The sequence below is a fragment of the Zonotrichia leucophrys genome, chromosome 26, assembly GCF_028769735.1.
Source record: "Zonotrichia leucophrys gambelii isolate GWCS_2022_RI chromosome 26, RI_Zleu_2.0, whole genome shotgun sequence".
NCBI lineage: Eukaryota > Metazoa > Chordata > Aves > Passeriformes > Passerellidae > Zonotrichia > Zonotrichia leucophrys.
In genome coordinates this window covers 6,268,302-6,294,228 of record NC_088195.1, presented here as the reverse complement: position 1 = coordinate 6,294,228, position 25,927 = coordinate 6,268,302, and the positions used below count along the sequence as shown (strand labels likewise).

At 44.4% G+C, this 25,927-nt stretch overlaps 1 protein-coding gene across 2 annotated transcripts in view; it reads right to left on the bottom strand.

Moving 5' to 3' along the window:
• Positions 1–25,927, bottom strand: part of KDM5B (lysine demethylase 5B) — a 60,370-nt gene that overhangs the window by 16,198 nt on the left and 18,245 nt on the right. Inside the window, exons 5-18 of one of the 2 annotated variants that reach the window (XM_064732909.1) lie at positions 22,444–22,578; positions 17,847–17,937; positions 16,597–16,700; positions 15,059–15,217; positions 14,380–14,499; positions 13,767–13,925; positions 13,133–13,314; positions 10,185–10,347; positions 9,091–9,210; positions 7,272–7,466; positions 6,543–6,724; positions 5,728–5,852; positions 5,253–5,403; positions 1,157–1,271 (exon numbers count right to left, since the gene is read on the bottom strand). In XM_064732909.1, coding sequence (XP_064588979.1) covers positions 1,157–1,271; positions 5,253–5,403; positions 5,728–5,852; positions 6,543–6,724; positions 7,272–7,466; positions 9,091–9,210; positions 10,185–10,347; positions 13,133–13,314; positions 13,767–13,925; positions 14,380–14,499; positions 15,059–15,217; positions 16,597–16,700; positions 17,847–17,937; positions 22,444–22,578 — 2,001 coding nt within the window. Of the gene's footprint in view, positions 1–1,156; positions 1,272–5,252; positions 5,404–5,727; positions 5,853–6,542; positions 6,725–7,271; positions 7,467–9,090; positions 9,211–10,184; positions 10,348–13,132; positions 13,315–13,766; positions 13,926–14,379; positions 14,500–15,058; positions 15,218–16,596; positions 16,701–17,843; positions 17,938–22,443; positions 22,579–25,927 lie in introns of both variants that reach the window. The other variant, XM_064732908.1, reaches the window with a different exon arrangement.

Here is a 25,927-nt window from a genome sequence, read left to right as displayed (position 1 = left end):
GGGAGCACAGAACCAACACAGCTGGTGGTGGTGGGATTCAAAGTGCTCTGACTCCAGGCAGCAGCAGGTTCTCTGCTAGAGAGAGGATTTGGCCAGCCTGGGCTGGGTTTGGCTGGAGTTATCTGTGGAGTTTCCTGGAATGTGGTTAGAGAGCACAAGGAGGGATCTAATTACAAAACTGAGAAAGCTGATTCTGGATTAACAAAGAAGGAAAGTGGAAAGGATGACAGAGCTGTCCCTCAGAGCACTGGGAAGTTTGAATGTTCTCAGATTAACCTGGCTTTACTCGTAAGAGCAGAGCAGTTAACTGACCCCAAACTTTTAACCTGTAGTTACCCAGGTCATCCTGCTCCTTCTCCTACAATCCTTCACACAACATGAATGGTTTGATTTGCCTGTGCATAATAACCTCTTATCAGGCCTTATCATAAGCAGAGCATGAGCCCGGGATCTCTGTCTCCGGGGGGACAGAGTGCCAGAAGCCGGCTCGCTCAGACCAAGAAGCTGTGGTTCAAACCCCCAGCAAGCAGGGTGATATTCAGCACTTATAGTGATTAACCAGCTCATAAGATTTCAGCTTGCTGCTGGGTAAGTTTGCCCTTGGCTGGAGGCTTCAGCAGACTGAGAGAGGAGAAGGAAGAAGATGCCAGCTATTCCACGGAGAAGGCTTTTTAGGGGAGTGAAGGGTCTCAGCTCTTCTTCTTCTAAGTTAGTAGGGATACAGTATGCTACTTTTATAGCCTTGGCCAGAATCCAAGCTTGACCAATGGCAAAGGGTTAGAGGGACCATAAAGTGACCAACAGGTAAGGGTTACAAGCTTTTTCCTTAAAAGGGTATAAAGATAGGTTCTGAGTCGGGGAGTCAGGAACTTCTCTGCTGCTGTGTCAGCATTCCTATTGTTAAATTCTCCATGGCGCCTTTGATAAGGAGAATTTGAGCCTGTGGGCTTTACTACATGTGCAGTATAAAACTCTGCTGACCACAAACAGCAGCTGGCCAGAGCTCCTTTCGTCACCATCCCATGTGCACGAGTCACCCCAGCCTGCAGTGCCCAGTATTAACTCTTGGAGCAAGCAGCGAGATGGGAGATGAAGGCAGTGCAAACCCATCACTCTGTGAATGCTCCTGCTCCCCTCCCAAGGCTTCCCCAGTTACCTTCAGCAGTGGTGTCTGGCTGAGGACACAGGGCAGGGCGTAGAGCTGCCTCACGAAGAGCCGCAGCTCGTTCACCGTCAGCTGGTTCTGGCACTTCCCTCCCCCGGAGCGGTACCTGCAACGACACATTCAGCCTTCAGCTTATCACTGAACAGAAAAATAAACACCAGGAATCAGCTCTGAGGCCAGGCTGGACAGGGCTTGGAGCAACCTGGTCTAGTGGAAGGTGTCCCTGCAGGCAGTGGAAAAGAGGAGCTTTAAGGTCCCTTCCCACACAAACCATTCTGTGATTTATTGATTGCCTGACATCTGCTTATGATTTCATGTCAGCCAGGCCTTCTTCAGGAACAGCAGAATATTCACAAGCATCTAAGCAGCCCAGGGCTCACACACGTGGGAAACCTCAGTCTGCCACTGCAGAACGAGCTATTGTTGAAACACTCATATTAAACAGGATTCTGGAACAACGACTCAGCCTTGGAAGGGCACTGGTTATTATGGAATAAAATTAAGCTTTTTTTTCCAGAACACAAAGCAACTGTGGATAAACTATTCAGTTATGTTGCAGTAGCTGTTGTAGTCAGCTCTGCCCATGTCCACACCAAAAGAGAACAAATCCCAATTCTGAATGGGTTTTATATTGACAGGTTGTGTAGGCACTTCTGAAAAATCCTCTCTACACTGAAATCAGCATTTTTATTTTTATCTAAAAGCTTTGTAGCAAATGAGTGGCTTATAAGTGTTAACAAATGGCCCAATATTAAAAGCCTCTCTAAACTCAAGCCAGTATTAATGAGGTCTGAGAACCCTGAACAGAAAAGGAAAGAGATCCCTTACAATGCTGGCTCCAGTTGAATCCACAGTGTGTTATTTATACAAAAGAGGAGAACAGCCCAGCAGGATATGCCAGCATGACTGGAATGTGAACTCTGTAAAATAAATTTTCATTTACCATTCTGTGTTAAAAATAGGTATTTTTAACAGATACACAGAATCACATTGAGAGTTCCAAACCCCACAGTCAGCTGAACAATAAAATGAATTCAAAGCCTCAGGTACAACGCAGGTTTCTTTACAGTCTGCTTTGTTCTACTGGTGTTTGAGTAAGCTCCACAGCGTCTTCCAAAGAAAAGCACAAGTTTTTAAATACATAAATATTTATATACATATATATACACATATCTAAATGGCAAAGCTGTCACAAGATGTTTTTGAAAACCAGAAATTACATGAGCCTAAGAAAAACCATTGACAGAAGCCAAACCCTTGTTCATCCAGGGTTAATAATCACAAAGATCTCCAAGCACAAACTCTCTAGAGACTCTAAGGAACAGAACAGGCTTCAAGAGACCTAAAGAAGAAAGGGGATAGACAGGAAAAACATGGCAGCAGGGCAGGAACACTGCTGCCTTCCAGTGCCAGGAGAACAAGGGCCACACTGTGCTCCAGCCCCATTCAGATGCTCACAGAGCATCTCCAAACCTGCATCTGTGAGTGTATAATCCCCAGCACCAAGAGAACCAGAGGAAACAGAGATGTACAGCCCATTTTCATCTCTTCAGGTACTGCAGAGGAGCTGGTGAGCAGGAGTCACAGGATTTACTATGATTTATTACCTTCTGTCCTGGTCTTCTCCCCATGAACTGCTGTGTTTACTGCACTGAAAAAGATCCCCCAATGTCACTGACTGCTGTGACTGACAGGGACAACCTTCCTACAGGAAACAAGTCTCCTGCATGACTCTTCCAAAATCAGGATCAGACCAAAATGCTCAGTCCATAATAGAAAGTTTGTCAACAGCACAAATCAAATTTTTGGCAGAATCCATAATCTTTCCTAACCAACATCTGGCACTGGGTGTGATGGAGATTGTCAAGCATCCTGCAGATGTGAGCTTCAGGCATATCAATCTGCATGTGATGTAACATGTATTAGGATTTTAAGCAGGTAATTATCTTCTTTAAGCAGGTAATTGTCTTTCTTCAAAAGTTGTGAGCATTCCCCACTTCAACCTTGTGAGAAAAAAATTAATCAACTAACACAGGTTTTAAAACAACTAAAACTTATGAAGACATGAAATTGGACTTTTCCCAGAAACATGCCAAAAAAGATTCAAGAAGAAACTGTGAGAGGAGGACAAAACCTCTTCTAGAGCAAATAAGAATCTCAATGCAAGCACTGCCTCAACACTGTGCACAGCAGCAGCACAGGGTCAATTACTTGTCACAGCCTGAGATGCTGCAGGAGCTGGCAGGCCCAGCTGTGAGGAAGGCTGAGAGCCTCTCATGGTGACAAAAGAACAGATCTAGTCAAGGAGATGAAAATAAGAATTGCTCCCAGCTCTTCTCAGTCCAAACAAAGTCAGGGACACATTCAGTGCAGGAAGGACCCAGCTGGCACAGAGGAGCAGGGAAGGGCCTGGCTGCTGCTCCCAGTTCAGCACTGGGAGCCCTGAACAAGCACCAGGGATGGGAGAGCACAGGCTGGGGATGCCAGATGGCTCAGCACCAAATGAAGGAGGAGATCAGAAGTGGACAAGTCCTTTGATGATGGTGCCCAAAATCTCTAGGTTGGAGGTTCCCTATCTGGCAGAAGTCATGCCTGTGGGAGTGCTGAATTTCTCATTCCCTGTTGCAGTATTTTCATGTTGCTGTGACAGAGGCTTCATCCTCCTGTATGTGCAGGACAGCAAAAGTGAATTTTTATCAAGTTGCTACTACAAAGGCTTACAGAGGGAACAGCAGGAAGGAAAACAAGAATCATGTCTAAGTGTGACAGCAACATTCAGCTACAGACAGTGTGACAGAACATTGTACCCTAAAGTCCTTCCAAGCCAGTCTTCAAGGTACTGCAAAAGCACAGCAGTGAGGAGCTCTGGCCCCTGCTGAGGCAGGTGACATGCAGGAACCACAGGTGCACTTCTACCAGCACAAAAGGCAACTGCTCCAATAAACACCACGTTGCTCAAAGCAGCAGAAATGGGTGAAAATTCTCCAAATGGGACAAATTACAATCAATTTTTTCTGAAGTACACCACACTTAAGATTGGTGGACATGAATCATACTGTTCTCCACATACATAAACCAAACATTTTCTTAGAAATCACCATCCTGCAAGGCTCAGTGTGCCCATGGTGAGTCTGAGTGCCCTGATCAATGGCTTTAAGTTGAAGTAGAGCAGGGATAGATGGGATATTGGGAAAGAATTGTTCCCTGTGAGGGTGGTGAGACCCTGGCACAGGTTGCCCAGAGAAGCTGCAGCTGCCTCATCCCTGGAAGTGGCCAAGGTCAGGTTGGAGAGGGTTTGGAGCAGCCTGGGATAGTGGAAGGTGTCCCTGCCCATGGTAGGGAGGTGGAATGAGATGAACTTTAAGGTCCCTCCCAACCCACACCAGTCTGGGATCTATGGGTGAAGAATGACATAACAGAAGATGGCAATTTGTGAATCCTGAGAGAAAGGCTCTTACATCAATACAGGCACAACTAGACTTGTGCAATGAGGAGAACTGGCCTTAGCCTTCTGTTCTGGCTCTTTTCAGCTAATTTCAGACATGGAGTGCCAGCAGGACCAGGTAGGCAGTTCACAAATGACACTGCCTCACTTCAAATCCCTTGAGCAAATAACCTGTCTGAAAGATTCAATGTAAAAAGCAGGTATTTTTTCAGACCTCCCATACAACATTGCCACAGCAGCAGCTCAGGGAGTTAAGGCACTTTGTTTTTTCCACAGTACAGAGGGTAATGAATGAAACAACACCTGCACTATGGACAGATTTACAGTGCCCACAGCACAAAGACAAGGGGATTGTATCTTGCTGAGGGTTACTTTGTCAAACATACCACACCATTCTTTCTTTTCAGGGAACACTGGAATGAATTTACAAACTGTCAAACACAGAGGAAGAAGAGATTTGAAAACTCAGGATGTTTAACTTATTACATATAGTAAAGCTGAATCTCCCTGTCAAAGATGCTCTGCTGAGGAGACAAAGATTCTTTTAAATTTTTAAGTCTTGCAGAGCACTAGCAGCCATCACTGGCCACTGACATCCATCTCTGGAGCCCAATTTTGCTGCAGACATGGAGTGGCACTTACCTGGTCTGTCTCTTGCCATTCAACAGCTGCTGGGCCACCGAGGCACATTTGTCTGCGTCCTGTGTCACCAGCCGGAGGTGTCGCAGCAGGTCATTGTCTGGGAACTTTTTCATTTCTGATTCTTCTATCAAAGCCTTGAAACTGATGAGACCTGTTGGGAAAAACATTACGTTAAGAAGTCTCCCTTTGTGAGGGATTTTCCATGGTAAGGCTTAGAAACACAACACATTAAATGTATTTCTATTTCTACTTCAGTTACACTTTGTGTCAAAATGATTTATGGTCTTGTCACACAGAGACAGCTTAGCATCATTCCTGGGACTGTAACAGCTAAAATATTTACTTAAAAACACAAAGTGATAAATGATTTCTTTTGATTATCACATAAGAGAAAAGTTACTACAGTTTGGAAACTAAACACTGAAAAAACAGTCCTTTTAAATGATGTGCTACAGGCAGTAGGTAAAATCCTCACTTTTTTTGTTGTTGATCTTTGCCTCCAGGGCCTCGCTGACGTTGGAAGCCCACTCGTTGTAGGACTCGGCGCGCATCTTGAGCGCGTTCATCATCGGGTACAGCTCCTCCAGGGTGTAGCGGTACCTGCGGGCAGCACACGACTCAAACCCCCGCAACACCGCGGCTGCACGAGGGCCCAGGCTGGGTGGGACTGCTGGAAGGTGCCCCTGCCCATGGCATGGATGGAACGGGATGAGCTTTAAGGTCCCTTCCAGACCAAACCATTTGGTAATTCTAAGATGTGTTGGTCAGTACAACACAGAAATAAGTTTCTGTGTGCTCAGGGTTACACAATTAAGACCTTACAACCACACCATTCCTTTTGAGATAAATGTTGTAATTGCTTCCAAAAGCAATTTCTATGGGACAATTAAGGAGTTTGGACACTGTCTTAGAGCAAGCTACATTCATGTAGGACAAACGACGTACTAAAGAGCACAGCAAAGTTAACAATGGGAAAGAAAGCTCCAAAAAGCACAACAATACTCCTTGGCAAGGACTGGATCTAAGGGACACTGACCTGGTTGCTATAAATAAAAATGCAAACTAACTTAGCTAGCAATTTTTGCCATTATAGAACAAGTAGAGCTGAATGCTGAAGAGGCTTTGTGTGTGAGCACAAAACAGTCCCATTGTTGTGGGGGCACTGGATTTGCAAAGGACTGAAACAGAAACAGAGGGCAGCCCTACTGACAGCAGAGATTACCAAATCACAGTACCTACACAGACAGTACTATCTCCAGATCACGGTGTTAGTTACTACCTCAAGCTTACCCCAGTTTGTATTTGTAGGTGGGACAGGAGCAGAGGTCCTCAACGTGGTACAAGCACACCAAGAGCCCAGGTTTGCAGGGACAATAAACTGCTGACATGAAGCAGGTGGTTTTACACTTCAGGCACTGTCGCTCATCGTCAGGGAACAGCTCAAACGTCACCCTCTCTGAGTCAGTCACTCCCTGCAAGAGTGGCACATCAAAGCCTAATGAAGAAGTGACTGTTCCAAAGAGGAGGTTATTTCAAGCTAAAACATCAAAAGGTGAATTTATCAAAAGAATAATGAAGTTTAGATATAAGATATTCAACTCAGGTAGACAGAAATCTTGGTTAATGAAAGAATCAGTTTTTCTGACCAAATGACTGGAAGTACAAATATTACCTTTAAAGTGACATTCTGAGCAACATTAAAGGGCAGGTACTAAAATAAGGTGCATGATCAATGATTCTTTACCCAGGTGCTCCTCTGAAATCCACAACTTAGGAAGGGACTAAGTACCTCTAAGCCTCTGACACCCCAGTACAAGAACCAGCATGTTCTCACATCACTGTTTCAACTGTTACTTCATTCATTATAATGAATTCCATCCCTCCAAGTGCTCAAGCCCAGGTTGGATAGGGCTGGCAACAACCTGGTCTAATGGAAAGTGTCCTTGCCCATGGCAGGGGATGGAATGAGATGACCTCGAAAGTCCCTTCCCACCCAAACCATCATTTCCTACAACTCACCAGTTTATCAACCTTCTCACGCAACCTCTTCTCCTCTTCAATCATAATAGCCATGTCTTTCTGGACTGTAGATGCCACCACAACGTCCAGGACATCTGCTTTGGAAGCCATCTTACAGATCATCTCGTCGTGGGAGAAGACGCAGTAGCGGTTGAGCAGCCGGTAATGCTCCACGCACTGCCGGCCCAGGGGCAGCTGCGGGGCAGACACAGGGTGCACTTGGGACAGGACATCAAGGGAATCCCTCTGTGTGCTACTACCCAGAAACTGCCCCCAGACAAATCCTTCCAGCAACAACATTCACACTTCAGAGTGTAAAACTAGAGACATCAAGATCCCAAGTTGTGCACACCAGGAATGCTTATGGCTCTTTCCCAGTGTGAGCTGAAGGAGATGCTCTCTCTTGCAGAGGTTGTAAATAAAGGCTACTAAATCACTCAACCACAGTGGGCTCAGGAAGATCCAAGGTAAAAATGCACTGAGGCCAAGGAAGCATCAAAAGGACAAGTACATAAGCCTGGCCTGTACCCACCACTCGAGGGATGCCCCATCCCACACAGGTGCAGGGCACCCTGGGCCTTTCCCCTGCTGACAGGAATTGTGCTGCAGCATGAGAAACTGCTGGCTCAGGGAGCACTCATGTCCCTAACTGGCTGCAGGCACAGCTCACAGCTCACCCTGAGCTGGGCAGGTCACTCAGCTCTGTTTTAGGAGCAGGCAAACAGGGATGCTCAGAGTTACAATGAGGTTATGTGCTGGGTCCAGTGTGAAACTCATGGAAGGACAAGAGGAAAAACCAAACCAAATCAAGTAACATATAAGCAGAGTCAAGTGCAAAAAGCTTTCTTGCAATATTAGTCATCTTCCTCTTCTAATTAATGTTTTTTACATCTAGCAATGTTTTAGTTGGGCTACACTTACAAATAGCCAAGACCTTTTTGGGGAAAAAAAAAAATCACAAGAGAAGTAATTTGAAATATCAGAAGCTTAGAAGACCCTTTGTGAGATCAGACAGCACTGTGTATCTGAGTCACTTTCTATCAAGGTAGAATTACTTGTAACTTAGGAGCAACTGTCCTCCATTTGTGTTTATTTTTAAAAAGACAAAGATCTTACTCAATAACTCTAACCTAATAACTGTAATGTGTGCCCATCTCTGCCAGTTCTGAGAGCTGAGTGAAGCTCGCTAGGAATGATGCACTGCTCAGCAAACCTTCTATCTGAACTTGAGAACTTTCTGCTCTCTTCTCATTAAGGTGTCTTTCCCTAAAAACCTAAAGCACCTCTGCTACCTAAGAGGAAGCTCTCACATGAGGTGCAATTCCTATTTTTTCCCCTACAAGAGGACTATCAATGTCTTTAACTTTCAGTAATGTGCTACATGTATTATCTAACTTTATCACAGAAGCTAAAGCAAAAAAGATGTCCAAGCTGGATTTGGTTTCCAGCTGCAGAAAGCACTTAGAGAATTCCCAGTGCAATAAACTAGGACATTTTACCATTCCATTTTGATTTGAGATGGAATTCGGGGACACAAAAATGAGCAACACTGGTGCATCTCATACTCCAGGCATGCACGGGACTGTGCCTCCCTCCTGCTGCAAAAGTTACATCAGCCCTGACACAAAATTCCAAACCAAATCTTCAGAACCAGAGGCAGCCTGCAGCTCAGTGCATGACAAACCTTCAGCAAACACAGTAACAGGCTCCTTCTGATCTGTGGCCTAGATTTGTGCCTCAGCAATAAATCAGAGCTACAGAGCAGCTAGGAACAGCTTTGGAACTGCTCACTTAGGGAAAAAACTGGTTTGGAACATACCCAGTCCACGGTGCAGAAGTTCACAGCTTCAGCAAAGTTGAAGCCCTGGTTGAAGCCGCTGTGGTAAGCTCTGGGAAAGGTGATAACAAACTCCCCTGCACACTGGTTGGTTCTGTACACCTGGGGGGACAGACAGGCCAGGGTCAGCTCACACCCAAACACAGCTGGGGAGGAGAACATGGATTTCCAACTCGCAGTAACTTCTGTGAGGACTTCCCAGAGTTTAAACCACAAGCCCAAGAATTACAACTGGCAGCTGATAAAGGGTCACATAAAACCCTGGAAAGCCTGAGTTCCACTCAGCCACACCCCTCTCTGAACAGTTCTAGGCTGGCTGCCTGGGCCTTGTGCTCCTCACACCTCAGGGTTGGGGTCAACACAGATCCAGCTCTCTCCAATGTGCAGCTGAAGGGGAAGAGAAATTGGGAACCTTAACATTCATATTATTGTTCATCTAAGACTGTTGGGGCCATACAGTCATCATGAAAGCAGGCAATCATTCTGCATCCTTCCATTTTGGAGGCTGCCATAGGAGACAAACAATTTTGCTATTTTTTCCAGATTTTCCTTTAAGTCCCAAGGTCAGCTCATCAAAAGCCAATTAAGTTGTAAAGGGACATAATTCCCATGAATAATCTAGTATGGAATAAGATGAAATCTGATGAAAAAATGTTTTTTAAATACCTAAGGACTTATCCAGGAAAAATAAGAGAATGTGGATGACAAAATAAACAAAGAATGGGGTTTGGGGCCTTGACAGAAACTCTATGCCAAAAAAACTGTGTCTGATTGAACAGACATACAAGAGCTCCTGCCATTGTTCCAAAGGTAAAGCCTAAACCTTTCAGCTGAGACACAGAAATAGAAATATCCAAGATGGATCTCCAGAGAAGAGTCTGCCAGTCAATTCCAAAGGCAACAATTCCATTGCCCATCTGTTCACACTGGCACATTTTAGTGGATAAGGAAGATGCAACACACATGGAAACCACCACACCACCTCTGTAATAAAAGTGGCTTCAATTATCAGCTTTAAGTAGAGTTCCCATCAAAGAGGGTTGGTTGGGGGAGTAGCACAGGAGTCTGACACATACAGGCACCCCGTGGGCCATCAAAGTGTTCGGGTTCATTATGGTGACAAGTTGGTGCAAGAGATCTGGCTGGGACTCAAATAGCTCTGGAGCAAGTTTCTTCATTACATCCTCCAGCTGCTCAGCTGCGTACCCTGGGGCTCCATACCACGTTTTAGGCTCCCCCCTGCAAGATTATTAAAAAAAGTTAAATATAAGCAAACTTTAAGTTACATTTTTAGTCTTCTGCTTTAAAATACACCATGTCAAAGGAAGGGCATATCACCAGGAAGGAATGCAAAGGTGCTGTACATTCCTGAATCTTCCAATTTTACACAGGTCCCTCTTCTCCAGACCTGTTTTTAACTGCCTACACTTCTGAGCAGGTACTTCAAATATTGTGGGGAGGGAGAAAAAGTCTGAAGAAGTCCTCAGTGAAGTTCTGCTGATTCCAGCACAACTTCAAAACATAAGCTGCCTGTCTTTTCCCATGAACACAAACTCCCTCTCGGGTCCAACAACCAAAGTCAGTTCTTTCTGTCTTATGTACAGCTGCCATAAAAGCAACACATAGGAAGTAGAAATCAAACTTCAAATTATGCAACACTTCAAGGGGAAAAAAAATCCATATCCAGAGTAGGAACAAAGAACTTTCAGCACTTGATGCAAGCCAGCTGAGAGAATTAAGGGGATGCAGATGTGTTCCAGCAGATACTGTTACAAGCTTACACTGGCTCACTGCAGCACTGAGACAAAAATGCCTCCAGGGCCTTAGAAAGAATGAACTTAGAAAAGGTATTTAGAAAGGAAAACAGACAAATCACCTTATTCCAAGACTTCTGAAGAGTTGGCAGACTTAAACTGACCCAACAGTCAGTTCCATCAATCATGAAGCAATTGGGAGAATTCCAAAATATAAAAGTGAAGTGTGAATCCAGAAGTCTATCTCTCACCCCTAGGAGCTCATTCCTGTACTTACACAGCCCCTGTGTCAGGGGAAGAGGAGAGCCAGCAGGATGGACTGTGGAGGGGCAGCTACACACAGGGAGTTACACACAAGTTGTTACAGAGTAATAAATGTAATGTAAATGCCAGCCTTGGACCTGGCCATCATCCTGGCACCACTCCAGGAATCCAGGAAGACCAGTCACAGATGCAACTAAAATCCATTCTGTGTCTGGACTGGGCTAGTTGAGAGTTCTGCTCCCTGACAGATACCAGCACTGAGGAATGGGTAACACAACAGATATGAACTGTGTAAACTTGAAGCAGGATATTGGAACTGGAGGTCTCTGGACTCAGGGGAACAAGTAACAGGCAGTTCTAATGCAGGTGTTGAGGTGCCAGCAGCCTGAGGGAGCAGCAGTGGAGGTCACAGGTTTTTTTGCTCTGCTTCCTGACTGCTCCACATCCCTGCCTGTACAAATACTAGAAGCAATGATGGCAATTCTTCCTCTGTCTAGGACTGACATCTTATTTATTTCCAAGCATCTTTAGAGCAAAGGTTTGGTTTGTTTTTTTTTTTCCCTTTTACAATTTCTAGAACCAACACAGAATTCAGAGTTCTGTAGGATTACTACTGTCTCCAACCCTAGGAAAGCTCTGCAGCTGCAGCCTGGGTCCCTTGGGGTTAGCTGCTCACAACACTGCACCAGGCAGGACACAGGTCCCTCCAAGGCACATGGCAATGTTGAAGATGGACATGCCATCCCTAGGACTCTCCCAAGAACCAGTCCTGCTTTTTGGAGTCTTTGATTCACAGTTTGGAGCACTGTCTCTGCAGAAGCAGGTTGTTCAGACTGCTCTGGCCAAGAACAGCTTTAACCTCAACTGCACATTGCCCTCCAATGCAGATTTAAACCCCTGCATGGAAGGGAAATGAAGGATATCTGCAAATGAAAGGACATCAAGGACTTTTCAGATGGAGGATAAATAAATTGAAAGCAGGTCAAGTAACTTTTTATGTCTGGATGTATCTCATGTATGCACAAGAACTCGTATGCACTGCCACACCTTCCTGGCCATCTGCAGACAACCATGCAATTGGGGGCACACTATGGAGGGCATTCTACGAACAGTGAGGGAAATGCTCCTAGAAGGAATGAAATCTATGCTGCAACCTCCTCTTCCACCCACAGTTTTCAGTCTGACTGAAGACTCAGACAAAGAGGAAAAAAAAAAAGCAGTAACACATGACAAGAAAGATAATTTTTACCATGTAATACTGTCACTCCTTTGCTCACTCTAACATTTGTTTTTTTTAACAGTAAGCACCACGAAAACAAGTGAATTAAGTCACTGGCTCTTGGGCTGCACTGCAGAAGCTGCTATTTCAAGGAGCAGCAACTGAATAACCAACAAAAAAAGGACCCACTGAACAGCAGCTGGCATTGGTTTTACCATTCTGCTTGAATACTCGTATGAACTAGGAAAGAGAAAGAGCTTGACAGGTTTCAGGAAGAGTGACAAGCATAATCCAGACTCTAGAAAAGCTGTTGTAAGGTGAGAAGTTCAAGGAGTTCAGTCTATTTAGAATATCAAAGAGATGGCAAAGATCTGTCCTGATTACAGCTGACAAGTGTTGGCTTGATGAGAGGATTTATGACAGCATGATCCATCCAACAGACAAAACCTGCCGGAACTGAGTTGCTAAGCTGAAGTTGGATGATTGTTAAAAGAAAACTCGCATGGTTTTTAGTTTATATTGAGTATAATAAAACATTTGATGGAGTATCTGCTGCATCTTTCATGGATTTTTTTAAAACTGGGAATGGATGTCTCTTTCCAAAACATGACCTCTTGTCCAAAAGTAAATCAGTGTAGGAATTACACTGTCAGATTTGACCCTGCTGCAACAGGACAGCAGGTTACTCTGGCTGAGCTCTGCAAATGTGCTTTTAGTCCACTAATTAAGGAGAATAGGGAATGAAAGGGAGACTGTTTCCTAGATTGGGTTTATTCCTCAAACTCACCAATGCAGATAGTTAATGGAATAGCTCCAATGGTCTTCTATATGCCAACAAAATGAGGAAAAGCACATTCCTACGTACAGCCAGGGCAGTTTCATCCCACAGATGTCTGCAGTGATGTGAGCAAGCACAGACTGCTCCATCACAGGCATGTTGTTTAAATTCCAGCCACTATCAAGGTATTCCTGAAAATGGAACACAACAGTCACAGGTTTATACAACAGGAAGGGAAAAACCCAAGAAGATAAAGCTGCTCAAGAGCAAGAGAAGAGAAGCACTTTTCCCAACTGAGGAATATAAGAAACAGGTCAATGACTCAAAGACTAAAGCCTCCATTGTCTTTGCCTCTTTCACAACCCTGACCTGCCCTGTTTTGTTAAAATGACACCTTTTTAATTTGGTTTTATTTGGTTTGGAAGTTATTTATTAACTACTAGAATAAACCTATGGCTTTGAATGGCTGATCACAGCAAATTTTATTTATTCAAAATCCCAGTGTAGCTCTGCTCTTAAATACTCTGCCAAGAACACATAACAAACTCTTTGCAACCCAGTTCAATTATTGTGCTTTAAACCAAGGAGAGCTATCCCATGAAAAACTGCAATAAAAACATCCACAGTGAACTCAAAGACCTACCTCTTCTTCTGGTCTAACTTTAAACTTCCCACCTCTAACAGGGAAGCCACTGCCAAATTCCTTTGAAGCAATGTCAGCTCCGTACTCCACTGTCACATCCTCTTCAATGGTACTGACAAGTCTCCAAAATTCTTTTTCAACCAGCTCAGTGGGGACCATCTAGGTATGAGAAGAAAAGGGAGTATGTGTGAGGAATCAGTAGATGAGGAGCATGTGCATCAAAGCTGTCTCAGGGAGGAACCTCCATTAGCTTGAAGATTTTCTCAATTTTAAAATTATTTCAACAAGAGAAAAACAACTGCAGCAGAGATGTGGCTCCAGGAGATGCTGCTGCCCTGTTCTTTCAGGAGTGCCTGACAGTCACCTTTCTCTTCCCTACAGACACTTCTTCTAAAGTGGGAAAAAACCAAATAAAACCACAAGCAGCTGGTGGAACAAGAAACCACAACACCAGCAAGAACCAGGATTTGCTGATGCAAATGAAAACCTCTGATTTGGGATCTCATTCCATTCAAAACCAGAATCCCTCCTTTCCTCCCTCCCTAGAGTTACCTAATTTAGCTAACCACACAAAATGAACTGCACACAACACGAGGATGAAGCAGGAACATACGTGTACTGGCATGTTAAAATAGTCTGACTTGAAGGCATCGGCCATTTCCCCGAACGTGCGCAGGGTGTAGTCTCGTGCTGCTTGCTCAAACCCAAAGGCTTCCTGAGGCTTGTTACACTCCTGCAAGGGAAAAGGAAATTGGTTCTATAACCCATTCACACAACACTGTGCTCAGATTTACACAAATGGGCTCCTGTAACAGCTTCTGAGTGGTAAGAAGGAAGGACAGCACTGAAATGAAAACACTTTCCTAAAGGGCAGAGTCAGAAGAAGAAACTCTGCTTGACTCACCAAATCACAAAATTTATTTATAAATCTGCAAAAACATTAATGAATTAATATGCCTAATCTTTCCTTACTCTAGTAGAGCTAAGCAGGATAAGATACATAAATGATCACACTGAAGCACCCAGTGAGACTCCAATTATAAGTACAGAGAAAAGGTGTCAGTTAAAATCCAAAATGTTTTTCAAAGACACACCAATTTTTGGCTCAAAACAATAAGTGTGAGCTTTGCAATATGAAGCATTTCCAGTCTTCATTTTAGCTTTACCTCTATCACCTTATTTGCACAACCTTAAATAGCAACAAATTGTATTTTCTATTTTTGATCAGGTTAAAAAAAGCCCACAAAATACAAATTAGCCTTTGGCTTTACTGCAGTGATTTGTCAGATTACCTGAGCCAGACACTGGGGACACCTCCAGTCCCCTTTGGGAACATCATGGAGAGGTGGAATTAAACAGAAGGTGTGGTAACTGTCATCACAGCCATCACACAGCAGGAGCCTGTCCTCATCGTTCCCACTGCCACACAGGAGACACACATACAGATCCACCTGCAACACAGAATCCCACAGGAGCAATGGGAGAGCTGAAGGTAACTCAGGGTGAAAGCAGTTTGGTAACTCCCATCTGTGACACTCCCCAAAGCTCATTCTTACTTTATCTCTGCAATGGAAATGAGACAAACACACCCTGAATATTCTTTTAGAAGTTTAAATATCTCCCTCTGTAATTTAAGAAAAGACCACAAGAGCTGCAGGCCCTTCCATGCATTTTTTTCCCCAAGTGCCAGGACAGCTCAGATCAGCAGCACTGTGGCCTTGGCAGGTACAGCCCAACACCTGGGGCTGGGCAGGAATAACCCAACACCTGCTGGGGCTCACAAACCCAGCACGGGCTTTCCCATGTACAGCCTCAGGTGTTTCATTCCCCTCTGAGACCAATTGCCTTGGAAAACAGAAATCTGGAGAAAAGAGTTCCTGTTGCTGGGGATGTTCCTTATTTTCCCCAGAGAAGGCTCCAACCTCCCAGAGGAGCTTTGGGTAGGGGGGCAGCTCTTAATTCTGACAGAGCAGCTCCCAAGGCCTAAGGAACGGGCACAGGCACTCCAACCTGGGATGGGCTCTCTGCTGCCTGTCCTACACCCAACTCTCACCAGCAGTAGCCTGGAAGTCTCTTCCCAAACACAGAACAGAGTCAAGAGGACAGGGAGAACCTCTTGCCTTATGAGCATCTTCTGTTCCTCCCCACAAGCTTTTTTCATTTGGGGGTGATGGTGTCAGGCTCCTGGTATTTGCACCCCTCATTCTCAGGTACCAGCTACAGGTGTGGATTGAATGGGAACATGTTTGGTTTTAGGAGGGACCCAGCTCGTGGCATGAGCAGAAAGAATCTCAGCATTATCTTCTCAGAAGTGAGACAGCTACCACTGCCTTCAGGTGGGGGTTCTGGGGGATAGCTGGTGGCATGTGGAGAGCTGGGGTTTTTTTTTAAGATACATTTGAACAACCAAGCTTCCAATTTGTGCTGAAATTGTGGAACCAAGGGCAGGTCTGTGAAGTGCCATGTGCCACAGCCTGCACAGAGTTCCCCTGAGGTTGCAGAGCAGTGGGGAAGGACCAGCTCACACAATCACTTCCACTGGACTATGCTTTCAAAATGCTTATTTTGAGACTGTACTTTGGAGACAGAAAAAAAGTCACTTTAGTTAGAGATAATGAAACTTAATCATCCTGCCATTCCCAGCTCTGTGAAGCTTTGGCAATGTTGAAATTCCAGCAGGCACAAACACTGCTGTGCTTCAGCCTGGGGCTCCAGGAAGCAGCCAGGAGTCCTCCATGTGACAAAGTGACAGCAGGTTTTACTACACACCCTAGAGAAATCCAGAAATGCCTGCAAAACATGCAGCTGCAGGAAGGCAGGGGGTACTCACAGCATTGGTGGGTTTTTTAGATCTGGCTTTGGATTTGTCCTTCTCTGGCTCCCCAGAAAGTTCTTTCTTCTCAGGGAGCTTCACCACACTGCGCATTTCCTTGTCTGGGCAAAGGAAAAAAAATGAGAGTACTGCAAAGTGTTTCAATGCTTAGCATTCTTTGTTATTATTTCTTTTATTTATTGCTTGTTAGACTGCATCACACCAAGGTGTTTGCTGAATTGTTATCCCCTACACTTGTTTCAGTCAGCACAGGGCAAGACTTGAACTCCTGCAATGCCTACAGAAGCCAGTGTTATCCAAAAATCCCAGCACACCCCCACAAGCCAGCACTGGCTATCACATCCCACAGTTTTTCAGTATATGCCATTTTAATTCATTTTAATTGAATTATGAGCAGGTTTATCAGCTAAGGTTTTCTTTCCATGTGGTGTTAAAGAATGTTATTAAGAGCTTTTTCCTTCTACTCTTGGGGGAAGGAGGCTAGTGCTTAGAGACTCCTTGAAGAAAAAAATTCAAATTACAAAACACCATAATCTAAACAAATTACTGAAAAAAAGATTCTGAAGGAACAAATGAGATTGACAGATTGCTCAGGCAATTTCAATTATTGAGTAGCTGTAAATGGTTCCTGTATTTATTTGGCTAAATTATTTATCAACAAGCTTATTCTTCTGTTTGATGGCATTAAATATTATTTCTCAGTCTCAAATAATTATTTCTTAAGGAGAGAAGAGACTCAGGACTGCTGATAGCAGCAATTTAATCATATTATGGGAACTTTATCATTAAGCTCAAAACAGACTATCTTTTTCTTTCATTAGTTAAATTTCCAGATTTTAAGTCCAAATTCCTTCCTAAAAGTGTCTGATTTCTGATACATTCTTAAAAGAGTTTCTTCTATTTAAAGCTCATGGACTGATGTTATTTAAAATACAAAACAAAAACATTGCTCCAATCTTATTTCTGATTGTTCCAGAAGGGACACCCAAGTTCAAAGAAGTGTAAGTCTTTTTCAAATGAAAACATCATCTTCAAGAAAACTCAACCACTTACAAGAAACCCCCCCCAAAATACTTAAAATCCATAAAATAACTTTTTATCAAAAACTCCAATTTTAAAATTAACTGAAAGTTGGTTTCTTTTATAAAATACTTTGAATAGTTTCAAGTGCTAATTTTAGTTCTGGTCTTAAAACACATTTGTGCAAAATAACAGAAACTGCATTTCTGCTGTGTTTCACTCACCACCTTCACTCTTTGGAGGGGGACAGCCCATTCTGCGTCTCAGATTGTGAGTTCTGGCTTCTGGAGGGTCAGTCTCACTTTTAACATTGGTTGCCTTTAAAAAGGGGAAAAAAAAACAAAACAAGGAAAAACCCCTCAGTAACATCCTTAGCTGGAAGACTCTGGTTTGCCACTTGTGTTTGGGAAGATGCTCACTGCCAGCTGATCTGGCTGCTTGCCCAAACACAGAGAGATGAGTTTGGAATCTCCAGCTGGCTCTGGGAAAGGTTGGCTCTGTGAGTCCCAACTAAACATTTCCTAAAGTCCCTTCCAATTCAAACCACGTGGATTGCACTGGTGTGAGACACAAACACCTCTCTGAGTACCACAAAGGTTCAAGACTTGTAACCTGCCTTGTTCCAGTGAGAGTCAGAGAGACACTATGGGGACTCCAATTAAACTCAGAACCATCTGATACTTACAAACCACTAAATCTAAACAGACACCTGGAGTTCTGAAATACTTCTCTTCAATTATTTACAAGTAGTTCAGAGAGAAATGATGCAGGGAACAACATGGAAGATTGGAAAGTAAATCTTGCAAAATGTCCATGCCAATAATGATACCAGGATTTGGGTTTGCTTTCAGTGGGACCCATTAAGAAGCAAAGCACAAGGAACTCGGTGCTTTCACAGATTTTCTTGTACTCCTGAGGAGCAGAACATGCTCCAGTCTTCAAAGCAGGGACCTTTTGCTGGTACATCTTGGAACTTTCACCACAGAATAATGCTCTTCCATTTAATGCTTACATTTCTTCCCTGAAATTTTGAGATGGTGGGAGAACAATTCTCAAATCCCTCAGTGTTACAAGAGGTTTCTCCAACACTCCAAGAAAATGAGGTTCAAGTCACTCAGCCACTCTCTGAAGCCCAGAAGATGGGATGTGTGGGTCAGGTCTAAGGCAGGACTGGACACAGCCCCCTGTACTCTATGGGGTGGGAACTGTTGTTCAGTCTAAGGGTTTTTTGTTTTTTTAATTTTTACAGAGCTGGTTTTGACAATATTTTCAAATCACTTTTCATGTTCTCTTTGCCCAAATATCTCCATCACACCACTCAGAGGTCCCAATGCTTAAGAAATGCACCAAGAGAAGTTGTTCATTGTGTTCTGCCTCAGGGCCAGCATGCCCTGAGCCTCAAGTGCAGGGATAGGCACCCAGTTTCTGCATCTTCAGCTCCTCTGAGCTGTGCCTTTTGTGCTTCAGCTGATACTGATCTTCACAAGAGCAGCTCTTGGTCTGGCCTGAGCCTTTTATCACATCAGGTCATCTCACTTTCACCTCCCCTGCATTGTTGTGGTCTTTCACACTGAACTGCTCCACATCAAGCACTTAAAGCCTTTGCATTTCAAAGCCAGCCTAGACAGTCATTGCCCTTTTCCTTTCTCATTATGAACATTTTCTCCTGACTGTTTACTCACCAGGTAGGAAAGGGCAAGAGAAAACTGTGGGTGTCTCACAACTGAAAACATCAAACTGGCAAACATGAGAATGAATTTAGGACTCACAGTTTAAGACATTGACAAATCGTTGTGTATTGCATTAGAGCAAAAAATTCAGATATGAACCAAACATTTCTCTTTTACAACCAGGTCAGTGCAAATGCAAACTACTTGGAGCTTCAATGTTGAATAAAATGGATTTAATCACCTTCTCTGTCTGCACTGATATGGAACAGCAAAATTCACATTAACAAATCTTAACTTTAGGAAATTACTGTCTTAAAACACTACAGCTCCTGGCTAAGCCAGCCAGTCCCTGTTGCTCAATTCAGCCTTAGTGCTGTGTGTTCCAGTTATGTTCTTAATTATGGATTTTCTTTCCACAAAAATGAGGTACACAACATCAGTGGTGCTTGGGGCAAGAGCTGAGAGGGCAGCCTTGCCTTTTGGCTTAGGATGTGGAGTTGGTTTCCCACAAAATGACAAAAATGTGCTCTCTCTGTTGGTGCCATCTGAGACCACTGCCAGAGAAACAGCTGGAATTTTAGTGGATATTTGTCCTGCTGTCAATTCCTAAGGGATCCATGAGAACAAGAATCCTTCAACCACAGGCAGATACTTCAAATGGAAAGTTTCAGCCCAAATTACTGAAGTCTGCTCAGAATTATAAATCCACTTGTAACCAGGTATTTGAGTGGAAAAGCTTTAGAAACCCTTAATTGTATCTCATTAACCAAGCATAATTACAGGCAGAGTTTGCAACAGCTATGCTGTACTATTAGTACTAATAAAGACCAAGACCAGAACAATGGGAGTTAATAAGAGTCTGAAACAAACTGTGACCTTCCTAACTCATGATGTCACCACTAATCAGACCCTCTCCTGGGAATATCCTCCCCTGCTCTTCATCTGCTCAAACAAAAGAAACAGGAACTCTCTGGAGATAGGATCATCAGGCTGGAAAGGCTGGAGCCAAAGCAATGCTGTTTTCCAGCAACAAAGGAGACACATGATCTCCTAAAATATGTCTTCACAGAAGATACTGAGATATAACCAATACATTTCATGCTTATCCAAACATTGCTTCTAAAGACGTGTAAGATCATATAAAACCACGCTGACTTGATGGTATACATTTTTATCTTATATTGCAAGGGTAAATTAACACAAATTGATGGAACTCAAGAGTGAAAAATGAATTACAACGATGCTGATGTTATATCTAATAGCTGGCTTCAACTCATGAGAGATGTACAGAAACCTCCTGGTACATTTACAGAACAAGGAGAAGGAACAACAGATCAAAGCTGCTTCATTTCCAGGATTTGTCACCTGTACTTTAATCTAAAGAGCCCCACAGTATCTCCATCATGCTGAAAGCATAACCCTACTGCACAGCCTCACCAACAGTCCCCACAGCAGAGCCTCCCAGAATGCCAAACCTCAGTAACACACTGGGTAAAGCATCAGACAATTCTTACCCATTATTTACGATTTCTGTTATAGATGTATAATGAGATGATTGGCTCTTGCAATTAAGGGATGACTATTGTGTGAATATTAAGAAAAGCTTTAGTGATATATAGTTATGTTATTGTAGTTCAGATGTCCTCTGTTCTCCCCATAGCTCCCTTTCCCCCCTGTATTGTTGCCATCACACAGCCTGGGCTGTCTAGGACAGGTACAAAGAAGCTGCACATGTGTTCCTTACCTGGGGCAGGTGGGAATGGAAAAGCTTGGTGCTTAGGGGGTGAGGCCTGGCAACACCTGACCCCCAGTCCAGTTACAAGAAAGCAGTCTGCACTGATAAATGGCAAAGAAGAGCTGACTGACAGACTTTGAGAGAGGCCAGAGCTGGCTGATGCAACCCCCAGGGGTATAAAAGCCTGAGCATCCATCTTGAAGATGAACTGGCCACGTGGTACCCACAAGGGGCAGTTCCCAGCACTGCAACTTTTTTCTTATGTTGTATTTTTGTTAAGGTTTAATAAACCTTTTTAAACTTTCAAAGTGAGCAGTTGTTTCTCACAATCTCTCAAAGTTTAGGTAGCCCTGACACAGTGAAGCAGCTGTTCCTAGGCACAAACACACACAGAGTGCCCTGCTCCCAGATCACACTCACACACAGGGCCCTGCCCCAGCTCACACTCACAGGGCCCTGCCCCAGCTCACACTCACTCACACACACAGTGCCCTGCCCCAGCTCACACTCACACACACACACTCACACACACAGTGCCCTGCCCCAGCTCACACTCACACACACACAGTGCCCTGCCCCAGCTCACACTCACACACACACACACACACAGGGCCCTGCCCCAGCTCACACTCACAGGGCCCTGCCCCAGCTCACACTCACTCACACAGTGCTCAGCACCCACTCAACAAACGTGCCTGCCCAGCCACACTCACACACCAGTGCCCTGCCCCAGCTCACACTCACACACACACAGAGTGCCCTGCCCCAGCTCACACTCACACACACACACAGGTGCCCTGCCCCCAGCTCACACTCACACACACACTCCACACAGGTGCCCTGCCCCAGCTCACACACTCACACTCACACACACAGGGCCCTGCCCCAGCTCACACTCACACACACACACACACTCACACACACTGCCCTGCCCCAGCTCACACTCACACACAGGGCCCTGCCCCAGCCTCACAGCTCACCACACTCACACACACATGCCTGCCCACCACACACACACACACAGGGCCCTGCCCCAGCTCACACTCACACACACACACAGTGCCCTGCCCCAGCTCACACTCACACACACACAAGGCCCTGCCCCAGCTCACACTCACACACACACACACCAGTGCCCTGCCCCAGCTCACACACACACACACACACAGGGCCCTGCCCCAGCTCACACTCACACACACACACACACACAGGGCCCTGCCCCAGCTCACACTCACACACACACACACACAAGCCCCTGCCCCAGCTCACACTCACACACACACTCACACTGCCCTGCCCCAGCTCACACTCACACTCACACACACAGTGCCCTGCCCCAGCTCACACTCACACAGTGCCCTGCCCCAGCTCACACTCACACACACTCACACACACTCACACTGCCCTGCCCCAGCTCACCTCGGGGCTCAGGCGCTTGGCACGCCGGGCGGGCGGGCAGCTCTCCGAGGGTGGCACCGACTGTCGCTGGGGGATGTCGTGGGGCTTGTACTCCTTGTCCTTCGTGTCACTGCTCAGATCTGGCTTCTGCAAGCACTAAAGAGACAATTTGATTACTTTGTTTCTGCCTCTCCTTGCAATACGAACAGTGCAGAACAATTTCCTGGCTCATGGAAAGAACACAGACAGGGCCCTAATAATTCCTGTGCTGGGTTAATAAACAGCATGTATGACAATGGTAACATTACTTATCTGAACAAGGCACAACATTTTTTTCTCATCAGTTTAACGGCTGCAATAGCCATAATAATGGATCTTAAATAAAGCTGAAGTCATCCTTTAAGTGTTAATGAGCACCAAACATTTCTATGTGGAATACCAAGCCCAACTCTTCTGGCAGATGGGGCTTTGCAGACTGGGTCAGCAGCACTCTGCAACTGCTGAAGTGTCCTAAGGATGAGTGGCTCTCATGCCAACATACAGAGCAATATAAAAGTAAATTACAACCTATCAAACATCCCTGCTCTAACTGAAATACAGCTCTGTACTATGCACATTGCAGGAGCTCCCTTCTTTCCATGTTTTGGAGAGGACAACTGCTGCTTAAATTAAGGGCAGAAGGGAAAATATTCAAGAACAGTTTTAGTTCTTTCAAGCTGCTGAATGAACACACTTAATTGCTGAAAACTGTGCATACCTCTGGCAAGAAACAGAATAATTAGTGACAATTCCCCGTTTGTCAAGCCACACAACACTCAGTAACTGCAGACAAAATGTAACAGTTTTTAATGAGTAAACAACAAATCCTACAGACAGAAAAATCTCATGTTGCCAGGAAGTAATTCATGAAATTGCTGGATCCACACTTCCCCAGTTCTGTTAGCCTATTCCCATCACAAGCATTTTCTCAGCAAGAGAGAGCAGTAAAGGACAGAGAGAAGCACTGCAGTGGTGTGAGGATGATGATGCCCTATAGACAGCACAGAAAACACACTCAGAAACAAATAACAGCCAGGAGGAGGCAGGGAAAAGGAGGAAAAAGTGTTATTTTAGAAGTGAAGTCTATGCTAAAAAACTAAGTATTTAACAAAAAAGGAGTTTCAGTCAAGGGCAGCAGGATGTCATTAACCATCACCCACAGACAGCCTGTGATAATGACCAAAGAAACATCCAGAACTGCTGCTTGTTTCAGACTGCCCCCAGTCTTTGTAAACCCTAGATTTATACTCTGAAAGCAAATGGCTGACTTAATTTCAGCATTAAATGCCAGTACCACTCAACCTTGCAGCTCATGCACACAAGCAGTGAGTCGTGGCTGATGCTCAAAGGTTGGGTCTGGAGCTGCAGAGCACTGCAGCTGCCTCTCCACAAGAGCCTTAAAGCTCCATGGAACCAGAACCACAGGATTGCAGAAGGGTTTGGGCTGGAAGGGACCCTAAAGATCACCTTGTCCCATGGCAGGGACACTTCCAGCAGACGGGGCTGGGACCCATCCAACCTGGCCTTAAATGCTTCCATGGATGAGGCACCTACCAAAGACGAAAGAAGATGATGTGACATCAAAATCAGTGGATGATGGCAAAAATAACAATTTCTCAGAACAGAAAATGGACAAGCAGAAAGTGGAAATGAGTGGGAAAAGGTTGGAAATGAGAGAACAGAAAAGAACTTCTATAAAATCTGGGTCCTTGAATCATTCATTTCCTCATTTGGTGAAAACCAAAATTATCAGAAAAAAAGAGTTTCTACTGCTTCTGATAATAGAGGACATATGGTGCTTGAAAACAAAGATCTAGAAGGCAAACAGCTTTTTCTAAACAAAAGTGTAAGAAAACCTTGAAAACCAACAGATTGTGCCTCACTTCAGTGCAGTGCCCGAACAAATCCAAAACAAAACCAACCAAACAAAACCACACACAAAACAAAAAAGCCCAAAACCCAAAACACCCTCCAAAAATCCAAACTAAAAAACCCCCAAACCTCAGCAACAAAAAAACCAAAAAAACAACCAAAAAACCAACAAAAAACCCACCCACAAAACCCTGAAAAAATAAAAAACCCCAAACAAACAAAAAAAAACCCCCAAACCCCACAAAAAAAGAGCATTAACTGTTCCTTGAAAAACAGCAGAACACATTTCCTAAACAATGATCTTTCGCCACCTATTTAAGCACAAACACTTCCCAGTGCCTCTCTAACCCGAGGCAAAGGCAGTGGGAGGGAATGGCTGTTAATCACAGTATCAGCTGGACCAAGAGAACACCTGGAATTGTTGAATTCTAAGGATGAGAACTCCTCTGTCCCTCCTTTACCCCTACACTGACAATCAACTGGCTCCAACCAAGGACTCAGCTGCCATCTCTGCAGTCCTTCCCTCGTCCCAGCCAGGCTTTGGTGAGGTTGTGCTTCCATCAACCATTCCCCAGAAGCTCATCCCACACACTCTGACCATGATCTCCTTCGATTCCAACAAGATGGTTGCACACACGATCCTTGAACCCTCAGCAGTGACAGGGAGCAAGTGAAAACCCCTCAGCTGCAGCCACAAAGGAGCAGCTCCTTTAGCAGACAAAGGACAGCACAGGAATGGTCTCAAGGCCTTCAGGAAGTCAAAAAATTGGGGGGGGGAGAGGGATACAATTAATCTCCTCTAGGTTTAGACATTTATCAGTAGTAATTAAGTCAGTCAGGCTCCCTGTACTTGTAGAACACAACTGGTTCACCCCTGTTACACATCCATGGAGGGCAAACCCCACCAAGCTCCAGAGGTGCTCACTGCTCTCCAGGAACAATGAAGATGCCACAGAAATGTCTGTTGTTTTGTTTTTTTGAAGTTTTTCTAAGTTTTTTAATGTTTATATTCTTGTAACAAACTTTCTCACACACTTTATGTAAATAACTTATTGTTTTGTATTTTTTTATGGAGAAGAAGAAATTTAATAAATTGTTAGTTTGTTCAGTGTCATTGGAGAGGTAGCACTGTCATCCTCTAACCTATTGTCACTTTTAGAGATCTATAAATGTTAGAGTCAGAAATTAAACTTCCCTCTTTTATAACTTGGATAGTTGCATGTCCACATTGTTTTATTTTGTGTCCTATAGTGATAAAATGTCTTACACTGAAATATCTCTATCAGGGGCACACACATATAAATCTTTGGAAATACGAATCTCACTAAAGCCTTAGTTTGGAAAAGAGACCAGATGCACAACTACTGAGTCAGCTGGATTCACTGAGAAACAGAAGTAAGACCACCTTGAGGGCCCCAAAATGTAGCTGCACTTTAAATCCTGAGACATCTGGGCAGTGCAGCACAGAAGGTGCACTGACAGGAGATCCTGGACACCTCAGTTCATGCAGGGGACCTGGTCCCTCTGGGCACTCAGTGTGACCTCTGGGATGCCACACAGTTACCACAGCTGGGAATGAGAGGTGCAGGTGGCA